The following is a 16,713-nucleotide window of genomic DNA, read 5'->3' as shown; positions in this document are numbered from 1 at the left end:
AAGATTGCATTGTAATTGCCGATTTCGAGCCTGAGGAGGATGGTGACCGAAATGCCTCTGTGTCTTCCTATCGTGCAGCTGATATTGTCTCCGTGAGTTGGGTAACAAGTGAGGACTCAAAAGATAAAATGTTTTTGCCAGCCGCCAGTGTCATGATGGCCAAGGAGATGATTCGCGGAGGATATGAATTTGATAGGGGGTTGGGACGCAATCTGCAAGGCATGCTGAAGCCCGTGGAACTCATCGAAAAGAAGGACCAATTTGGGTTGGGATTCCATCCAACTGCTAGGGATATACAAGAGATGAAAGCGCACAAAAGGGCAGAAAAGGAAGGCAAGTTAGGTGCTTTAGACATTTCGCCATTACGCTATACCTTTCCAAAGCCAGCTGAAGTCATTACATCTGAGTTTAGCCCAATTGACGAACTGGAGACGAGCCTGACTCATTTGTTTGTGGGAGCAATATCCGAAAATGGGCCGTCAGATGATGCTGAATTCCCAGACATTCCCCAAGGAGCTATACAGAACTGGACCGCCGAGTACTTCCCCGTGCAAAAGGAGTTTCGATAAATCTACAGGGGGTTGTTATTTATTAAAGTTCATGAAAACTTTTCTTGCATATGTAAATAGTTCAATGAAAGCATCTTTTGCACTTATGTTTTACCTTGTTTCTGTTTTGATCTGAAGTTTTATGAAAGTGCATAGTTTGTTTTATCATACCGTTCATTTATGTGTCTATTTACTTATTGTCTCGAATTTCTTAAATTCTTTCAGATGGCCAAAAGTAAAATTATTTGACCCTTTGGATATCACTGTTCTGGAATCTGATGATGACAATCTCTATATCACTCACGACTTGGAAGTTACGGAATCCGAATTTCAAAGCGAGAGTGATAGTGAGGAAGTGTTTGATTCTTTTTCAAAAGATCTTGAACAATATGAGGAGAAATCTAAATCGAACCTGGAAGAAACAGAAGTTGTTAACATTGGTACTGAGACCGAGGTTAAGGAAATACAAATCAGCATTCATTTGAACAAAAAGCAGAAAGAGGAGATGATTGAATTTTTGTCTATGTTTCGAGATGTGTTTGCATGGTCTTATGACGATATGACTGACATTTTGACTGATATAGTAGTGCACAGATTACCCACAAACCCAGCTTTTCCACCAGTGAAGCAAAAACCCCGTAAATTCAAACCAGATATGAGCCTCAAAATAAAAGAGCAAATTGAAAAACAGCTTAAGACTAATATCATCATTGTATCCCATTACCCTGTTTGGCTCTCCAATCCAGTCCCTGTTCTAAAGAAAAATGGAGAAGTGCGAGTCTGTGTTGATTATAGGGACCTTAATAAGGCCAGCCCTAAAGATGACTTTCCTTTGCCAAATATCCATATCATTCTAGACAACACGGCCGGGCATGAAATTGAATCTTTCTGTGATTGTTTTGCTGGGTACCATCAGATCTTAATGGCTGAGGAGGATAGAGAAAAAACTGTTTTTATCACCCCTTGGGGCACCTTTTGCTATCGAATAATGCCGTTTGGTTTAAAGAATGTTGGAGCTACTTATCAAAGGACTATGACTACCTTGTTTCATGACATGATCCACAAAGAGATGGAGGTCTACGTGAATGACATTATAATCAAATCCAAGAAAGCCGAAGACCATTTGGTTGACTTGAGGAAGTTGTTCGAAAGGTTGCGAAAATACAAATTGAAGTTAAATCCTGCAAAGTGCGCCTTTGGAGCACCAGCTGGTAAATTGTTAGGCTTCATTGTCAGCAAGAAGGGCATAGAAATAGACCTGGTAAAGATCAAGGCAATTCGAGACATGCCAGTGCCGAAAACGCAGAAAGATGTGAAAAGCTTTTTGGGGAAGATTAATTTCATTGGAAAATTCATTGCCCAATTAACGGCGACGTGTGAGCCACTATTCAAGTTGTTAAAAAAAATGTGCCGTTGCATTGGAATGAGGAGTGCCAACAGGCTTTTGACAAGATTAAAGATTATTTGCTGCAGCCTCCGGTCCTAGTGCCACCCAAACCGGGCGGCCTTTGATCATGTACTTATCTGTGCTCGACGGAGCAGTAGGGTGTGTTCTGGGGCAGCACACCGACTCGGGAAGGAAAGAGCAAGTCATTTACTATCTTAGCAAGAAATTCACGCAGTATGAGGCTAATTATTCATTTATTGAGAAAAGCTGCTGTGCTCTGGCCTGGGCGGCTCAAAAATTAAGACACTACCTGCTAAGTCATACTACCTATCTCATCTCCCGTTCCGATCCTTTGAAATACCTCTTGGAGAAGCCAATGCCAACTGGGCGTCTGGCCAAATGGCAGATGATTCTTTCAGAGTTTGATATTGTTTTCACTTCGCAAAAGGCCGTCAAGGGGCAAGCTATAGCCGATCATTTGGCAAAAAATCCAAAGGACGATGATTATCAACCACTCCATACCTATTTCCCTGATGAAAAGGTCTTATTTGTTGGTGCCGTGAAAGACATGAGCGAGCAGTGCCCTGGGTGGAGATTATTTTTCGATGGTGCAGCCAATTCTTTTGGAGTCGGAATAGGAGCAGTTCTTGTATCTCCGGAAGGGAAGCATTACCCTGGAGCCGCTAAATTGCAATTTGCTTGCACGAACAACATGGCCGAATATGAAGCATGTATTTTTGGTCTTAAAATGGCTTTGAAAATGGAGGTTAAGGAGTTAATAGCCTTCAGTGATTCGGATTTACTTGTGCACCAAACGTTGAAGCAATGGGTAACCAAAGATTCAAAGATTCTGCCATACCACTGTAATTTGCTTAATTTGGCTAGACAATTTCAAAGCCTGGAGTTCAGACATCTCTCACGAGCCCGAAATGCATTTGCAGATGCCTTGGCCACCCTATCTTCTATGATACAATATCCGGACGAATTAGAAATCGAGCCTATCCAGATTCAACTCCAAGACAAGCCTGCTCATTGTTGGGCTGTAGACAATTCTTTTGGCAAAAACCCTTGGTACAATGATATTACGGATTTCATCAAAATCGGGTCTTACCCTCCAGAAGCTAGTGCGAATGAAAAGGGTTTCCTGCGCAGAATGGCCTCGAAGTTTTTCTTAAATGGAGAGGTATTATACAAAAGGACCTCAGATTTGAACCTCTCAAGGTGCGTCGATGAAGATGAATCTCAATACATGATGAAGGAGGTGCATAGTGGTGTCTGCGGGCCTCACATGAATGGACATTTGTTGGCGAGGAAAATCATGAGAACCGGGTACTTTTGGCTTACAATGGAACGCGATTGCATAGATTTTGTCCGGAGATGTATTAAATGTCAAATGCATGGCGACGTCATACGCGCTCCTCCTACCGAGTTGCATAGCATGATTGCTCCGTGGCCCTGCTCAATGTGGGCTATGGATGTGATTGGCACAATCGATCCTCCTGCTTCAAATGGACATCGATTTATATTGGTAGCAATTGAGTACTTCACCAAATGGGTCGAAGCAGAATCATTCAAGCACGTGACAAAGAAGGTGGTAGCGAATTTCTTAAGAGATCACATCATATGCCGATTTGGGGTGTCGGAAACACTAATTACAGACAATGCCAAGAATCTCAACAATGACATGGTGGACGGGCTATGCGAACAGCTCAAAATCAGACATCGCAACTCTGCCATCTATAGGCCGCAGATGAATGGAGCCGTGGAGGCCGCAAACAAGAATTTGAAAAAGATCATTCGCAAGATGACTGAGAAGCATTGGGACTGGCATGAAAATCTCCCTTATGCACTAATGGCGTATCGGACTTCTATCCGAACATCAACTGGGGCAACACCCTACTCGCTCATGTATGGAATGGAAGCAGTGCTACCTGCCGAGGTCGAAATCCCGTCATTGCGTATTCTAATGGAGACCAAGTTGGAGGAGGCTGATTGGATAAAGCAGCGTCATGAACAACTATCTTTGATTGATGAAAAACGGCTTAATGCCATTTGTCACGGCCAATGTTACCAAAGACGTATGGCCCGGGCCTATAACAAGAAGGTCCATTTGCGTACATTTGAGGAAGGCGACAAAGTGCTGAAGCGGATTTTGCCAATGCAAGATGAGGCCAAAGGTAAATTTACTTCGAATTGGCAAGGGCCATTCATTGTCCAAAAGGTATTATCTGGCGGAGCCCTCATTCTGGCAGAAATGGATGGACAAACATTTCCTCAACCTATCAACTCAGACATGTGCAAGAAATTCTTCATTTGATTATGCAAAACTCCTTTTAGAAATTCGTGCAAATGATGAAATGCAAGTCAGGCCGTCTTCTTTTCCATTTGAGACATTCAATCCCTAGTCGTCCCTTTTGAGCTATCAGACTAATAATTTTCGTTTGGCAACCCCTGAAAATTGCAAACCCCACACTGTGGCAGATTTATTGTGAGAAAGAAAAAAGACAACAAGAGAGGAAAACCCCACACTGGGGCAAATTTAGAAAAATGCAAAGGTAAGGAAAATGCAATACAAAATGCAAGGAGAGAAATCCAATCAAACTAGGGCAAATTTTCCTCAGTTTTCGTTCAAAATTGGAGATGATTTTAAAATGATGCAATCTCAGGTTATTTCAAACTTTTCATTAAAATTTTTGCTTTCAAGCTTCAACCCTTCTTGAAAACACCCCACCTGACATCATTACAAAAGCCCAAAATCCTGGCTTTCGTCACTTGCGGTATTTCTATTAAGAGGTTCGCTAATCACTGGCAAGTGATGTCCATAATGCCTTCACCTAAACTGATAAGGGAAGCGCATTTTACTGATGCCAGCAATTTTTCAACTCGCCCTCTTGAGTCGATCATGGTCGAGTTTTTCCTTTGTTCCTTATGTGAAAACCCGAAAGGCACCTCAAAAAAAAAAGAAAAAAAAAAACAAAACAAAACAAAAGCAAAAAAGGGTGGGGGCAACCTTGGTGAAAACCCGAAAGGGCGCCAAGGTAGGGTTCTACAACGAACAAGCACGAGGAGGAGCAGCTGGTGACTTGGTTCATTCAGATTTCTCTTCGTTTTTGTAACACTTCCGTCAATATTGAATTCCGGAACAAAGATATCCGGAGATTCGAATATGACATCTGTTGGCCAAAAGCTGTGTTTCACTTTGAATAGATAATCTTTTGCTAATACATTCTTTTAAAATTCATTTTCCCTCAAATATTTGTATTCATGACATTTTCATGGGTTTAGGCATGATTGATCGCGTTTGCATCCTGTTGCATATTCATCCCAGCATGACATGTGAAATTATTTTACATACATCACTTTTGCATCATTGAATTTTAGTAAAATGACAATCCCCGTGATTTGTGCAAAGCATACTTTGGATTCAATCATCTTTGGTCAGTCTGAGAAGAATCAGAAAGTCTTTGAAGTAATAATTCAACTAAATCAGATACCACAACAAAAGTTGACAAAGGCAGCAAAAGACTCATGTTTACACGATTCTCAAAGGGAACCGGATCAAATGATGGTGGCAATTTTTTTATTCTTTCATTTGTGCAGAAAATTTCATGCATAGAGGGAAACAAACACATCTCACACTGGAGTCGGTATCGGAAAGTTTTCCGGCAAACAAAGGTGGATTGGACAAGTTGCAAGCAAGTTTCATCAAAGGCACAACCAAACGGTAAGCATACTGGAACTTTTCCAACTGAAAAATTCAGGCCTCGGGTCAGTCCCGATTTTAAATTTCTGTCTCGAGTCAGTCCCGATTTTAAATTTCTGTTGGGGTCAGTCCCCTCGGGTCAGTCCCGATTTTAAATTGCATGTTGGGACTGACCTCGGGTCAGTCCCGATTTTAAATTTCTGTTGGGGTCACTCCCCTCGGATCAGTTCCGATTTTAATTTTATGTTGGGGTCAGTCCCGATTTTAAATTTTTGTCTCGGGTCAGTCCCGATTTTAAATTTCCTGTTTCACCCGTTTAAATTTCCTGTCTCGGGTCAGTCCCGATTTTAAATTTCCTTGTCTCGGGTCAGTCCCGATTTTTAAATTTCCTGTCTCGGGTCAGTCCTGATTTTAAATTTCCTGTCTCGGGTCAGTCCCGATTTTAAATTTCTTGTTCGAGTCAGTCCCGTTTTAAATTTCTTGTTTGGGTCAGTCGCCCGGGTCAGTCCCGATTTAAATTCCTGTCGGGGTCAGTCCCCTTTTAAATTTGTTCGGGTCAGTCCCGTTTTAAATTTCTTGTTCTTGTTCGGGTCAATCCCGTTTTAAAGTCCCGTTTAAATTTTCTGTTTGGTCAGTCCATTTAAATTTCTCGTTGAGTCAGTCTCATTAAAAAGGGTCAGTCCTCATTTCAAAAGCGTCAGTTGTCAAATAGCTGCAGCCGAATAACACAGGTAAGTATTTGGTGTCTACTTCTTTGTCTCAATTTTTCCAAAACTCAGACAAACAGGGGCAAACTGTAGACACCAAATTTAAATAATTTTTATCCTAATTTTATTTTTTTTTAGTAATAGTTCTCTCAATTCATGATTTTAGTTCTTAGATTTTAGCATTTGTATAAGCATTTCAGTATTTATAGATTATTATTTTTATCATTTTTATTTTTATTTTATTTGTATTCATTTTTACTCTTTTAGCTATTACTTTTTATTGTTTATTGTAAGACTTTTTAGAATAAAATTTGCCAAAAGAGAAAATTAGAAAAGATGTTTTATTTCTTTTTATTGAAAAAAAAAAATCCACGTTTTGGTTTCGGCCGCAGATACCTGATCCCAATAAGGAGATAACAATAGCTGCCTTTACCCACGGGTTCGTTGCCGAGGTGTTTAATATAGGAATACACAAGAAGTATCCTCGCACACTCCAGGAGCTCTGGTTGAAGGTTGAAAAAGGCATACAGGTCAGTCCCCTCGGGTCAATCCCGATTTTAATTTTATGTTGGGGTCAGTCCCCTCGGGTCAGTTCCGATTTTAAATTTCTGTCTCGGGTCAGTCCCGATTTTAAATTTCTTGTTGGGGTCAGTCCCGATTTTAAATTTCTGTTCGGGTCAGTCCCCTCGGGTCAGTCCCGATTTTAAATTGCATGTTGGGGTCAGTCCCCTCGGGTCAGTCCCGATTTTAAATTTCTGTTGGGGTCAGTCCCCTCGGGTCAGTCCCGATTTTAAATTCCTGTTTCGGGTCAGTCCCGATTTTAAATTCTCTGTTGCGAGTCAATCCCGTTTTAAATTTCTTGTTCGGGTCAGTCCCGTTTAAATTTTCTGTTTGGTCAGTCCATTTTAAATTTCTCGTCCGAGTCAGTCTCATTAAAAAGGGTCAGTCCTCATTTCAAAAGTGTCAGTTGTTCAAATAGCTGCAGCCGAATAACACAGGTAAGTATTTGGTGTCTATTTCTTTGTCTCAAGTTTTTTCAAAACTCAGACAAAGAGGGGCAAACTGTAGACACCAAATTTTAAAATAATTTTTTATCCTAATTTTATTTTTATTTTTAGTAATAGTTCTCTTAATTCCATGATTTTAGTTCTTAGATTTTTAGCATTTGTATAAGCATTTCAGTATTTATAGATTATTATTTTTATCATTTTTATTTTTATTTTATTTTGTATTCATTTTTACTCTTTTAGCTATTTATTTTTTATTGTTTATTGTAAGACTTTTTAGAATAAAATTTGCCAAAAGAGAAAATTAGAAAAGATGTTTTATTTCTTTTTATTGAAAAAAAAAAATCCACGTTTTGGTTTCGGCCGCAGCAGAAAAAAATTGCAGCCACAGTTCTCGGCCATTTGGCCTTGGTTTGGCTCCGTCCGATGATCACAGTACAGACCACCTGGCTTAGTCTAGAAATCTCAATGGTTGAGTATCAAGAACCATCAGATGGTTCCCCAAAATGCAGTCACTTCATCCAAACCATTGCTGAGAGGGTTTAGTTTTCTGGAGCCATATAAAAGAAAGGAGGGACGGCAAAGAGGAGGGGGTTTTTTTATGACGGCTGAGTGAGACCGAGGGAGAGTAAGCAGAATAGAAAAAGAAAATAGAGAGCTGGAGAGGAAAACGAGAGGGGAGGGGAACTTCGAGAAAGGAGAAAGAGATCAGAAAGCTAGAGAAGGGGGACGGCTGGAAGTCTGAGGAAAAGAAAAGGAAAGGCAGGGAATAGAAAACAGAAAAAAAGCTTCTGGAAAAGAAAAGGGAAAAAGGAAGGTTGGGCGAGGAGAGCCACCGGAATTGCTAACCTTCACGCCACTAGTAGCGGCAGATCTTCATCAAGAAGGCCTGAGTACTGTAAGTAGTTCCTCTCCTTTAAATCTCAGTATCTCTTTGAAACGCAGACTCTTGATTATTTTGTTAACAAAAAAAGAAAGCATGTGTTTCGTGATTTTGCTTATGGAAAGATCACTGCTTTGGTTGTCTACTCTTCCGCCCCTTTTGTTTCATGTTCACCAAGAGTTGTTTCTTCGTTTGTGAGTTGAAAGGTCAAGTCTTGTGGCGGTGCGTGGGTTGCGTTTTGAGCTGGTATGAAAATTTGGAAACCTAAAACCATCAGCTTTACATTTTTTTTTTCCCAAGATCAAATAGATGTGTTCCATGGGTTCTTTTGGTGATCTCTGATGTTTCCAAAGTTTTTAAATTTTGACGGTCTGGGTATGATTGAATACTTGTAGCTGTAAAAACTTGTTGCTATTGCGTGAGACTGCTAAATATTAAAGTATCAAATAAGCTTCAGAAATTTTGCTAGGGCCGCATGGTTTTCCTTCTGATCTTTGTGAAGAAAAGTAGAAAGCATGTTTGGTCCATACTGAGGTGCTTGGTTGCTTGAAGTTTGTATTCACTTTGGTGTTCAGTTGTCGCGATAGCGGGCTGTGGGCATGCTTGCCGTGAGTGTCATTTCGCCTTTGCCGCAATTTTACATTCAGTCGCATTATAAAGCTACTGGTGCTTATAGTTCTTTTTTTTGATGCATGAAGTCTTGGATTTTTCCTACTGCTCTGTGCTTTGGATTATTTTTATTGCCTTAATCTAGCCCAAGAAGTCTTTTATCACTGGTATGCTGTTAAGATGAGAATTTGGAATTCTTGTTTGATTGAAAGAAAGCTGCATTTTTTTTTGCCATGTTTTGCTGCTTTGCTTTCGTCCTGTAACAGCCCACGAAATTGGATTTCCTCACTTTGTTTGAATGCTCAATCTTATGTTGGTGATGGTTGTAGAGGAATTGATGAGGCTTGGGTCTTGTTTATAGCGTTGGACATCTTTCTGGGTTGTCAACAAGCTGCGAGTTCGCAGCAGAAATGATGGAAGCAAAGTTGCTTCGGTTGGTCGAAGGCTTTGCATTGCATGCATGAAAAATTTGAACCTTTGCATCTGGACAGACTTTGTTTTCCTTTCTTTCTTTCTCTTGCTTGCTGAAGTTCATGCTTGCCTTAGTTTTCATGTGGGCTGTTTGCTACGGGATGGTGATGCCGTGTTTATGCTTGCCGTAATTTAAAGGCATTTGTTTGTTGCAGCAACAGGCGTTGCCTGCAACTTGGAAACATTTAGTTACTCCATTTTCTGTTTGGTTGCCACTGTCCTTTCATTTGTGTCTTTCGAATAAAAGTTGTCAATTCGCCTTCATCCGAGAATCTGGAGCTATGTTTGCTATGAATGTTGAGTCTTTTATTTTGTTCTTGATTGTAAGATGATGGTTGGGATCATTAATTCTCATTTTGTGAATTTGGTTTGAAGTCTCAGCAGATGTTTAAGTTAGTTTGGGTTGCTTTTGTATGAGTACATCTTGGCTAGATGAAGGGAGTTGCAGAGATTGCGTGGTCTGGGAATGGAATTGCAGAAAGCTTCTTCTACGTGTGCATGCATGGAAAACAAAGAAAAATTACACTCCAACCCCTTGGCTTCTATCTAATGCTTCTATGGCCCAATTAATTGGAAAACTTAATTAATTTAATCCCCTTAACATGCCATTTTCTCTTTAATATGTCTTGACTTGTTTTGGGTAGATTCTTAAGGAGTTGTAGGATGAATTGGAAGGGTCTAATAACTTTTTCTAGATTTATAGTTAATTTGTTTTTTTTTTGGAATTTTTGGCATTTTTGTTGTGCAATCATGGTGAATAGCTTTTCATTTATTTTTGTGAGTTTTTGTCATTTGATTGGTAGTTTTTTATCTTAAGCCATTAATTTGAATTTCGTTCCTTTTAGACTCTTAATGTTCAATGAATTGACCCCTCGAAATTCTTCGACTTTTACAAGCAAGTCTCTACTTGTTTTAATTTCTTAAGCATGGGTTGTTCGCCTCCTTTTAAGTGCCTTTGATTGATTCAATTTCATGCTTATCCCTATTGCTTGTGATTACTTCTTAATTAAAGTGGTACCTTGACCCTTTTATTGTTTTGAAGCCATTTTTTTTCCTTCCTTTGATTACCATTGCAAGGGAGGTACACTCTATCCTTCATTTCTTGACTTTATTTGACCCTATGTGCATATATGTGTCTTATGTGTGCAATTGCATGACTTTAAGTGTTTATTTCATTTTTACCTTATTTATTTCTTTAGTTGCTTAGTTTTGCTTTAATTTTAGTTCAATTTCGTCATTTGGGAGGCACTCGAATGCCAAAATTGTAATAGTTAGGGATTTAATTGTTTTATTCCTTCTATTTCCCCTTTTAGATTGTAGTAGGCCTTCCCCCAAAAAATGTAATAGTTAGGGCCTTAATTGCCTTGTGTGTTTTGCATGTCTATGTGCTATGTGTTTAATCGCTTTCTTAGGTCTTGGCATCTAGATATGCATGCTTATGTGTTATGTGAATTACGTGCTCACATGTCTACTTGCTTTAATTATGCACATTACTTATATGTATATGATGGATGCAAATGCACGTAATCGTGGCTAGTCCAATGCTAGTCATGGTTGTCCCCTCGAGCTCTTGCAAGTCCAATGCTTGTGAGAGAGCGTTAGTGAAGGACTAGTCCAACGCTAGACCATTAGGAGCCCTTCGCGCGTTAGATCATGATTGCATGATAAAAACACTTCGTTTCATGCATATTTTCACTTTTTAGGGCCTTTTATCATTTTGTATGATGTCCCCCTTATACGTATAACCCTTATCCCTAATTTCCCTATATATATATACCCCTATGCATGATACATGACATTAGAATTGCATTTCATTCTAGAAATAGGGTTAGGGTAGTGCATTTGCTTGATTAGATTAGGGAATAACCCTTGGATATGGGATATGGACGAGTTTGGCTTTTCTACCCTTAGCACGCTCGTATTCGCTCTATTAAAAGGGAAAATTGAGTCACGAACATTAGTCCCCCGTACCCGACATGATGCATTCCTTTAAAACATGTATATTTCTATTTTATTCCTTTTCTTTTCTTAGAGTCATATTTTTTGCATTATTCGTGACCTCTCCAAAGGGTCATTATTGGGCATCACAATTAATGTGATTGGCACCATTCAAGTTTTGAAGAGAAATTTTGACCCCCCGATACCCTTCTAGGTCTAGGGTTGCATTCATATAGTACGTCCAAATGTGATAAATCTTTTGGTTAAAATAAGAAAATCTTTGACTAAATCACGCAACTAGCCTTGGCTAGGTCGAAGAGGTGCCTTGGAATTTTATCCTTACCTTCCCCTTCGTCAAATGTGACTCCCGAACCTTTTTCGTTGGTTTATGTGGACTAGGAGTCATTTAAAAGGGGTTTCTTTCTACATTTTCCTTTAAAAAATTCATTTTAGGTGACTTGGTACATCTTAACTCTATACCAAGTGGCGACTCCGATTTTTATTTCAAAAAACCCTTTTTAAACTATATTTTGGGTCAAATCGTCGCATTTTCAAGTCCCATTTAGACCCATATTTTTCCATTTTTCTTTTTTCATCAAAATTCACTTTTTAAACCATTTATTTTATTTTTCAAAAATGGGGCGCGACACTGCTCACCTCAGCCGTGCCCGCCGGAATTGGAAATTTGAAACTCAGATGATACGTAGAATATACAGCACGCAGAGCATTGAGTGTAGGTCGGCCCATGAGCAGGTTGTAGGGGGAGTCAGCTCTAACCATAACGAAGTTGACAGGGATGGTACGATAGCGGGGATGATGCCCCACAGTCACCGTCAGTTTGACCATCCCTTTAGGGTATACTACGTGTCCCCCGAACCTGACCAGGGGGTCCTCACGGAGGTGAGCTGCTCTCTGGTCAACTTCAACTTCTCAAAGGTCCGAAGATACATAACGTCCACCGAACTCCCTGGGTCGACGTACACTTTCTTGATTATGTAATTATTAATGAGCACCTCAATTACCAGAGATTCATGGTTGCTAGAGGCAGTGGGGACGGGATCGCTAGGGCCGTAAGATATCATCTCGAATAGGCGAGAGCTCGGCTCGGCCTGATCAGGGTTGGCTTGCCTGTAGGTCCTCTTTCAGGAGTTTTGGCTGTCTCCTCCCATTGGACCTCCGGCAATGGTGTTGATGATCCCAGTGATGTTCGGCCCGTATCCCAGTCTATGACCAGAGAACCCGTCTTGGGGAGGCCCCCTCGTCTCCCTAGGATTCTCCAGGGGTCAACAGCTACTTCTCGACCCCCTTTGGTCACCTCGCCGTTGATCATTTCGGCTTTCACGACGAGGGTCGCTCCGTTGACATCCTCCATCTTGGCGAATGAACTGCTTCAAGTGCCCCTGCTTGATGAGGTGCTCTATCTCTCTTTTGAGGTCATTGCAATCTTTCATCTCGTGCGCGATGTCACGGTAGTACAGATAGTAGAGATTGGAGTTCCTTTTGTTTTTATTTCCGAACATCTTCGGGAGGACACGCCCTAGGTTATTCTGCTCCATTACGGAGAGTACTCGGGACCAGGTGGTGTTTAAAGAAATTAGCTCAGAATCAAGGATAGACGACTTCCCCTTGACTATCCTATCAAACACACTTCGGCAATCCTGACTGGGGCTTTGGAATCCGCCAGTGGTACCTGCCTCATTTCGGTTGGTTTCCTTCCTTCTTCGGGAATCAGTTCCCGAGCGAGTTGTTTGGACCTCTTTTTCATACGGTTGAGGTTTTCGACCTGTATGCCTTTTTCAACCTTCAACCAGAGCTCCTGGAGTGTGCGAGGATACTTCTTGTGTATTCCTATATTAAACACCTCGGCAACGAACCCGTGGGTAAAGGCAGCTATTGTTATCTCCTTATTGGGATCAGGTATCTGCACACTTTTCTCGTGAAACCTTTGTACATATGACCAAAGTGACTCTCCCAGATTCTACTGTATGGTTAGCAGGTAAGCCGAGATCCTGGTCATCGGTCTGGAGGATACAAATCGATGGAGAAATCTCTCCACTAGTTCTCCTAGGGTGGATATGCTCCTAGATTCTAAATCACAGAACCATTTTCGAGCAGTCCCCTGGAGGAATACTGGAAAAGCCTGACAAATGACTGGGTCGGGTATACAATATAATCGGAAAACTGAGATGAAGGCATGAATATGGTCTTCAGGATCACCTCGGCCATCATAAGAAGATATTGAGGGGAGCTTGAAGTTTGGGGAAGCCTTTCCTCATTGATGTCATCCGTGAAAGGTGGAGCCCTCATGTAATCAACTCCTGGCCTTTCCAAATGCCCAGGTTCTTCCTCAACCCGCTTCCCCAGCAAACCCCATGAGAATGCCTTAGTTATGAAGGCAATTCTGGAAGCAGCCTTAGAAGAGGCTCGCTTCGGGGTGCTCCTGATGAAGTGCCTTCCCTCGAATTCCTCATCGAATGGGCCTTCGGGGGACCCATCTGATTTCCTTTTAGAGGACTTGGCCTTTTGTTTGACTTGCCTCTTAAAATATCTAGCTAATTCTTCGAAGATGTTAAGGTTCTCATTTACAAACTCAGCAATACGAGTCATGGCTTCTTTATTTGCAGGCCGAGTAACTGGGGACTCCTGTCCTTCTGGGACATTTTCCTGTTGAGCTGCGGCATTGGAATTAGCTCCAATGGTGAGAGCCTTTCTGCTCGTAGAACGCGTGGGTTTCATTCTAAGATATCCTCGGCTTCTCATAGACGGCGCCAATTGAAGAGGTGATTTTTGACCGGACTAGTAGCCTCAGGTTATTGGTGGGTGCCTCTGTCCAAAGGAGTTACCTCTCCTGAATCACCTGCTTAGATTGTAAAAAGAGGAGCTGGGTCCCCCTATGTAGCTCCGAATCTTAAGTTAGTTTTTGATAAAATATTAAGATATGAGATGAAATATTAAGATATGAGACTTGTAGGGAGTTTTTTGTTTACTTACTTGAGAGCCCCCCCTTACTAGTGGAAGTCCCAGTATTTATAGGGGACAATTTGGAGGGAAGAATTGTAGGCCCAGGCGCCTAGACATTTGATTGAGACAGCGTATCATAGGGATTTGACTATACTGTGCAGGGGGCAGTGTGTCAGACATCACCAGTGTGTCAGAGGTCATATCCTCGCTACTGGGCCCCAAGGTCCTTGGTCATGACTTCGGTCGTGATCGGCCAGAGGATAGCCCGAGGCGGGAACTACGACGAGATCACCTCGGTGGTCAATGGTGACCTAAGGCCGAGGTGGCTACGGGGTGAGCACCATAATTTCTTAGTGAAAAACGGCCTCGACCTATGCGAGCCGAGATGACCATCCTCACACTGCTAGCCCTTCGACAATTTTAGTTAGATTTGAAATTTGATCTTCCATAGTTGTAGTGTTAGTCATCATAACTGGCATTACCGCAAAAGTGGTCGAATCACTTGAACTATCAGTAGATTCATCATGGACTCCCTTCTTGTTGGGAAGTATCTCCAGATTTGTTTCTTTAGCTACAGCATTCGCCTTAGCCTTCTCTGCTAACTTCTTTGGCCTTACTCCTTATCATGGGTGCAGTGTATCGCATCTTGATTTGTTGGGATACCATCAACTATGCTTTTAGGAGCAAAGTTCACCTTCTTGAACTCCATTGACTTTTGAAACAAGTAAGTTGTTGGACGAAAAGAGATGAGAGGCAAATGGTCCCACTGGGCGTGCAAAAAATTTGTAAACACAAATTTCGTTGTCTAAAATAAAAGAAAAGAAGACTTGCACAAATAACCAAATTTATTAAATTAAATAATAAGTGGGTTACAATCTTTAAAAATTTTTCAACTAAAGAAATGAATCCCCTGATTCTTCTCTTTGAATGACTTAAATTGAAGGGCTGAAAAGATTTGTTCTCCAATCAAAAGAGTGTTTTCTACAATTTCGGCGTAGAAAACAAATGATTTGATGATGGCGTCAAATACTTCAAATTTTAAGTTTTCAACACCGATAGCAGGAGGATTTGTTTGGCTTGATTTGGAGTTGAATTTAACAAAAGAAAGCCCTTGAGAGAATTTGACAGCGTTTCTCCGAAATTTCAGAATTTCTTTATTTAAATCTCTCTTTGTCTTGAGGGAAGACTTATATTTATAGCTAAAATATGTAAGCTAACTTTTCAAGAAAACCCTTAGAACCTTCTTGCATTTTGGATAACTTGTAACTCAAGAAACCTATTTAACTTGGGTTTAAATAGTGGGCCAATCCAATAGTCCATTGTGAATTAAGAAATCAATTAATTCACTTCAATTTAAATGGACATTACAAATTTAATTTGATTTAATAGCACATATAATATTGGCCCAATTTGTCAGCCCAAAATATAAAGGACTTCTATAATTTAATTTAATTTAATCAAGATGAATTAAATTTAAATAAATCTTGACTAAATAAATTAAATAAAATTTATTTGTCTACAACTTTCTCTTTTGGCCAATTTTTATTTTTTGTTTTCTCTCAAGATTTTTCATACAAATTTCACAAAACTCAATTGATGTTCATTTGTCTTGCTAGCAGTAGGTATGAGAATATAGGTAGACAAATATACTTACTAAATCCATATGAAAACAAGAAACCTATTTCTATTTAGAATCAATTTCCTTATTTTGATACAACTCTTGTATTAAGTCCTTCAAGTTTAATTTGTAAGACAAATTAAATTATAAGTTATAAAAATTTATCTTTCAAGTTTCCTACTTGAATTTCTTTTAATCTAGCAAATGAAGTTCTTTATTTATGTGACCCATTAGGTTCTCATATACATTGGTAATAAGTTACAATTCTTATTAAATAATAACTAGATAAATTAAAACTCCTTTTAATTTATCATTGATTTGAACTAACCAATCAATTTATTTTTATAGATCAAGTTTGGCATCTAGCAATGCATCATGACTATCCAAGTAATGAGAATAGTCGAATAGATGGCTTTACCTTTCAGTGACAATCTACCATCTAATTAATATCTTTTACTATACTCATCTCATTTTAGCATTAGAGTATGGAATATGTTCCAATTTCACAAAACTAATATTATTCTCTTATACCGAACTATAACATTAATAAAGAAGTACTTAGAAATATCTTTCCAACACTTACCTACATAGTACTAAGATTTCTTGAATTATGCTTTTATAAGTACCGAATAATAAGATAATTTCTCTATCATAAGGATGGTAATCCCCATAGATTATTCACTATCTTTCCATATTTTATACTATATCCACTTACGAAGATTTGATGCATTTATTTATGAGAAATAATTAAATAGCGTCAAAGTATAATAACTTATATTCAAGATGTTATGATAACCTTAATTCTAAATTACTTATGCCAATGACACCTAGGGATTAATCCTTTGGCAATAAAAGGATTATCTATGCATATCAATCTAGTG

The 16,713-nt window shown here is 39.8% G+C and overlaps 1 protein-coding gene across 1 annotated transcript; it reads left to right on the top strand.

The window, feature by feature from the left end:
- Positions 1-1,536: 1,536 nt before the first annotated feature.
- On the top strand, positions 1,537-13,312 carry LOC113766380. The gene is made up of 4 exons (XM_027310577.1): positions 1,537-1,924; positions 2,022-4,112; positions 12,400-12,665; positions 13,250-13,312. Exons 1-4 carry the CDS (start codon positions 1,537-1,539, stop codon positions 13,310-13,312), a joined length of 2,808 nt encoding a protein of 935 aa, XP_027166378.1.
- The last annotated feature ends 3,401 nt before the right edge of the window (positions 13,313-16,713 follow it).

The sequence above is a fragment of the Coffea eugenioides genome, chromosome 3 (assembly GCF_003713205.1).
Source record: "Coffea eugenioides isolate CCC68of chromosome 3, Ceug_1.0, whole genome shotgun sequence".
Lineage (NCBI taxonomy): Eukaryota > Viridiplantae > Streptophyta > Magnoliopsida > Gentianales > Rubiaceae > Coffea > Coffea eugenioides.
This window is presented reverse-complemented; position numbering and strand designations above follow the sequence as displayed.

Coding starts and splice junctions, on each gene's coding strand:
- LOC113766380 (XM_027310577.1), top strand. CDS start 1,537: ATGCCGTTTGGTTTAAAGAATGTTGGAGCTACTTATCAAAGGACTATG. Junction 1,925..2,021: donor TGCCCAATTAACGGCGACGT/GTGAGCCACTAT, acceptor TATTTGCTGCAG/CCTCCGGTCCTAGTGCCACC. Junction 4,113..12,399: donor AATGCAAGATGAGGCCAAAG/GTAAATTTACTT, acceptor GTCCTCTTTCAG/GAGTTTTGGCTGTCTCCTCC.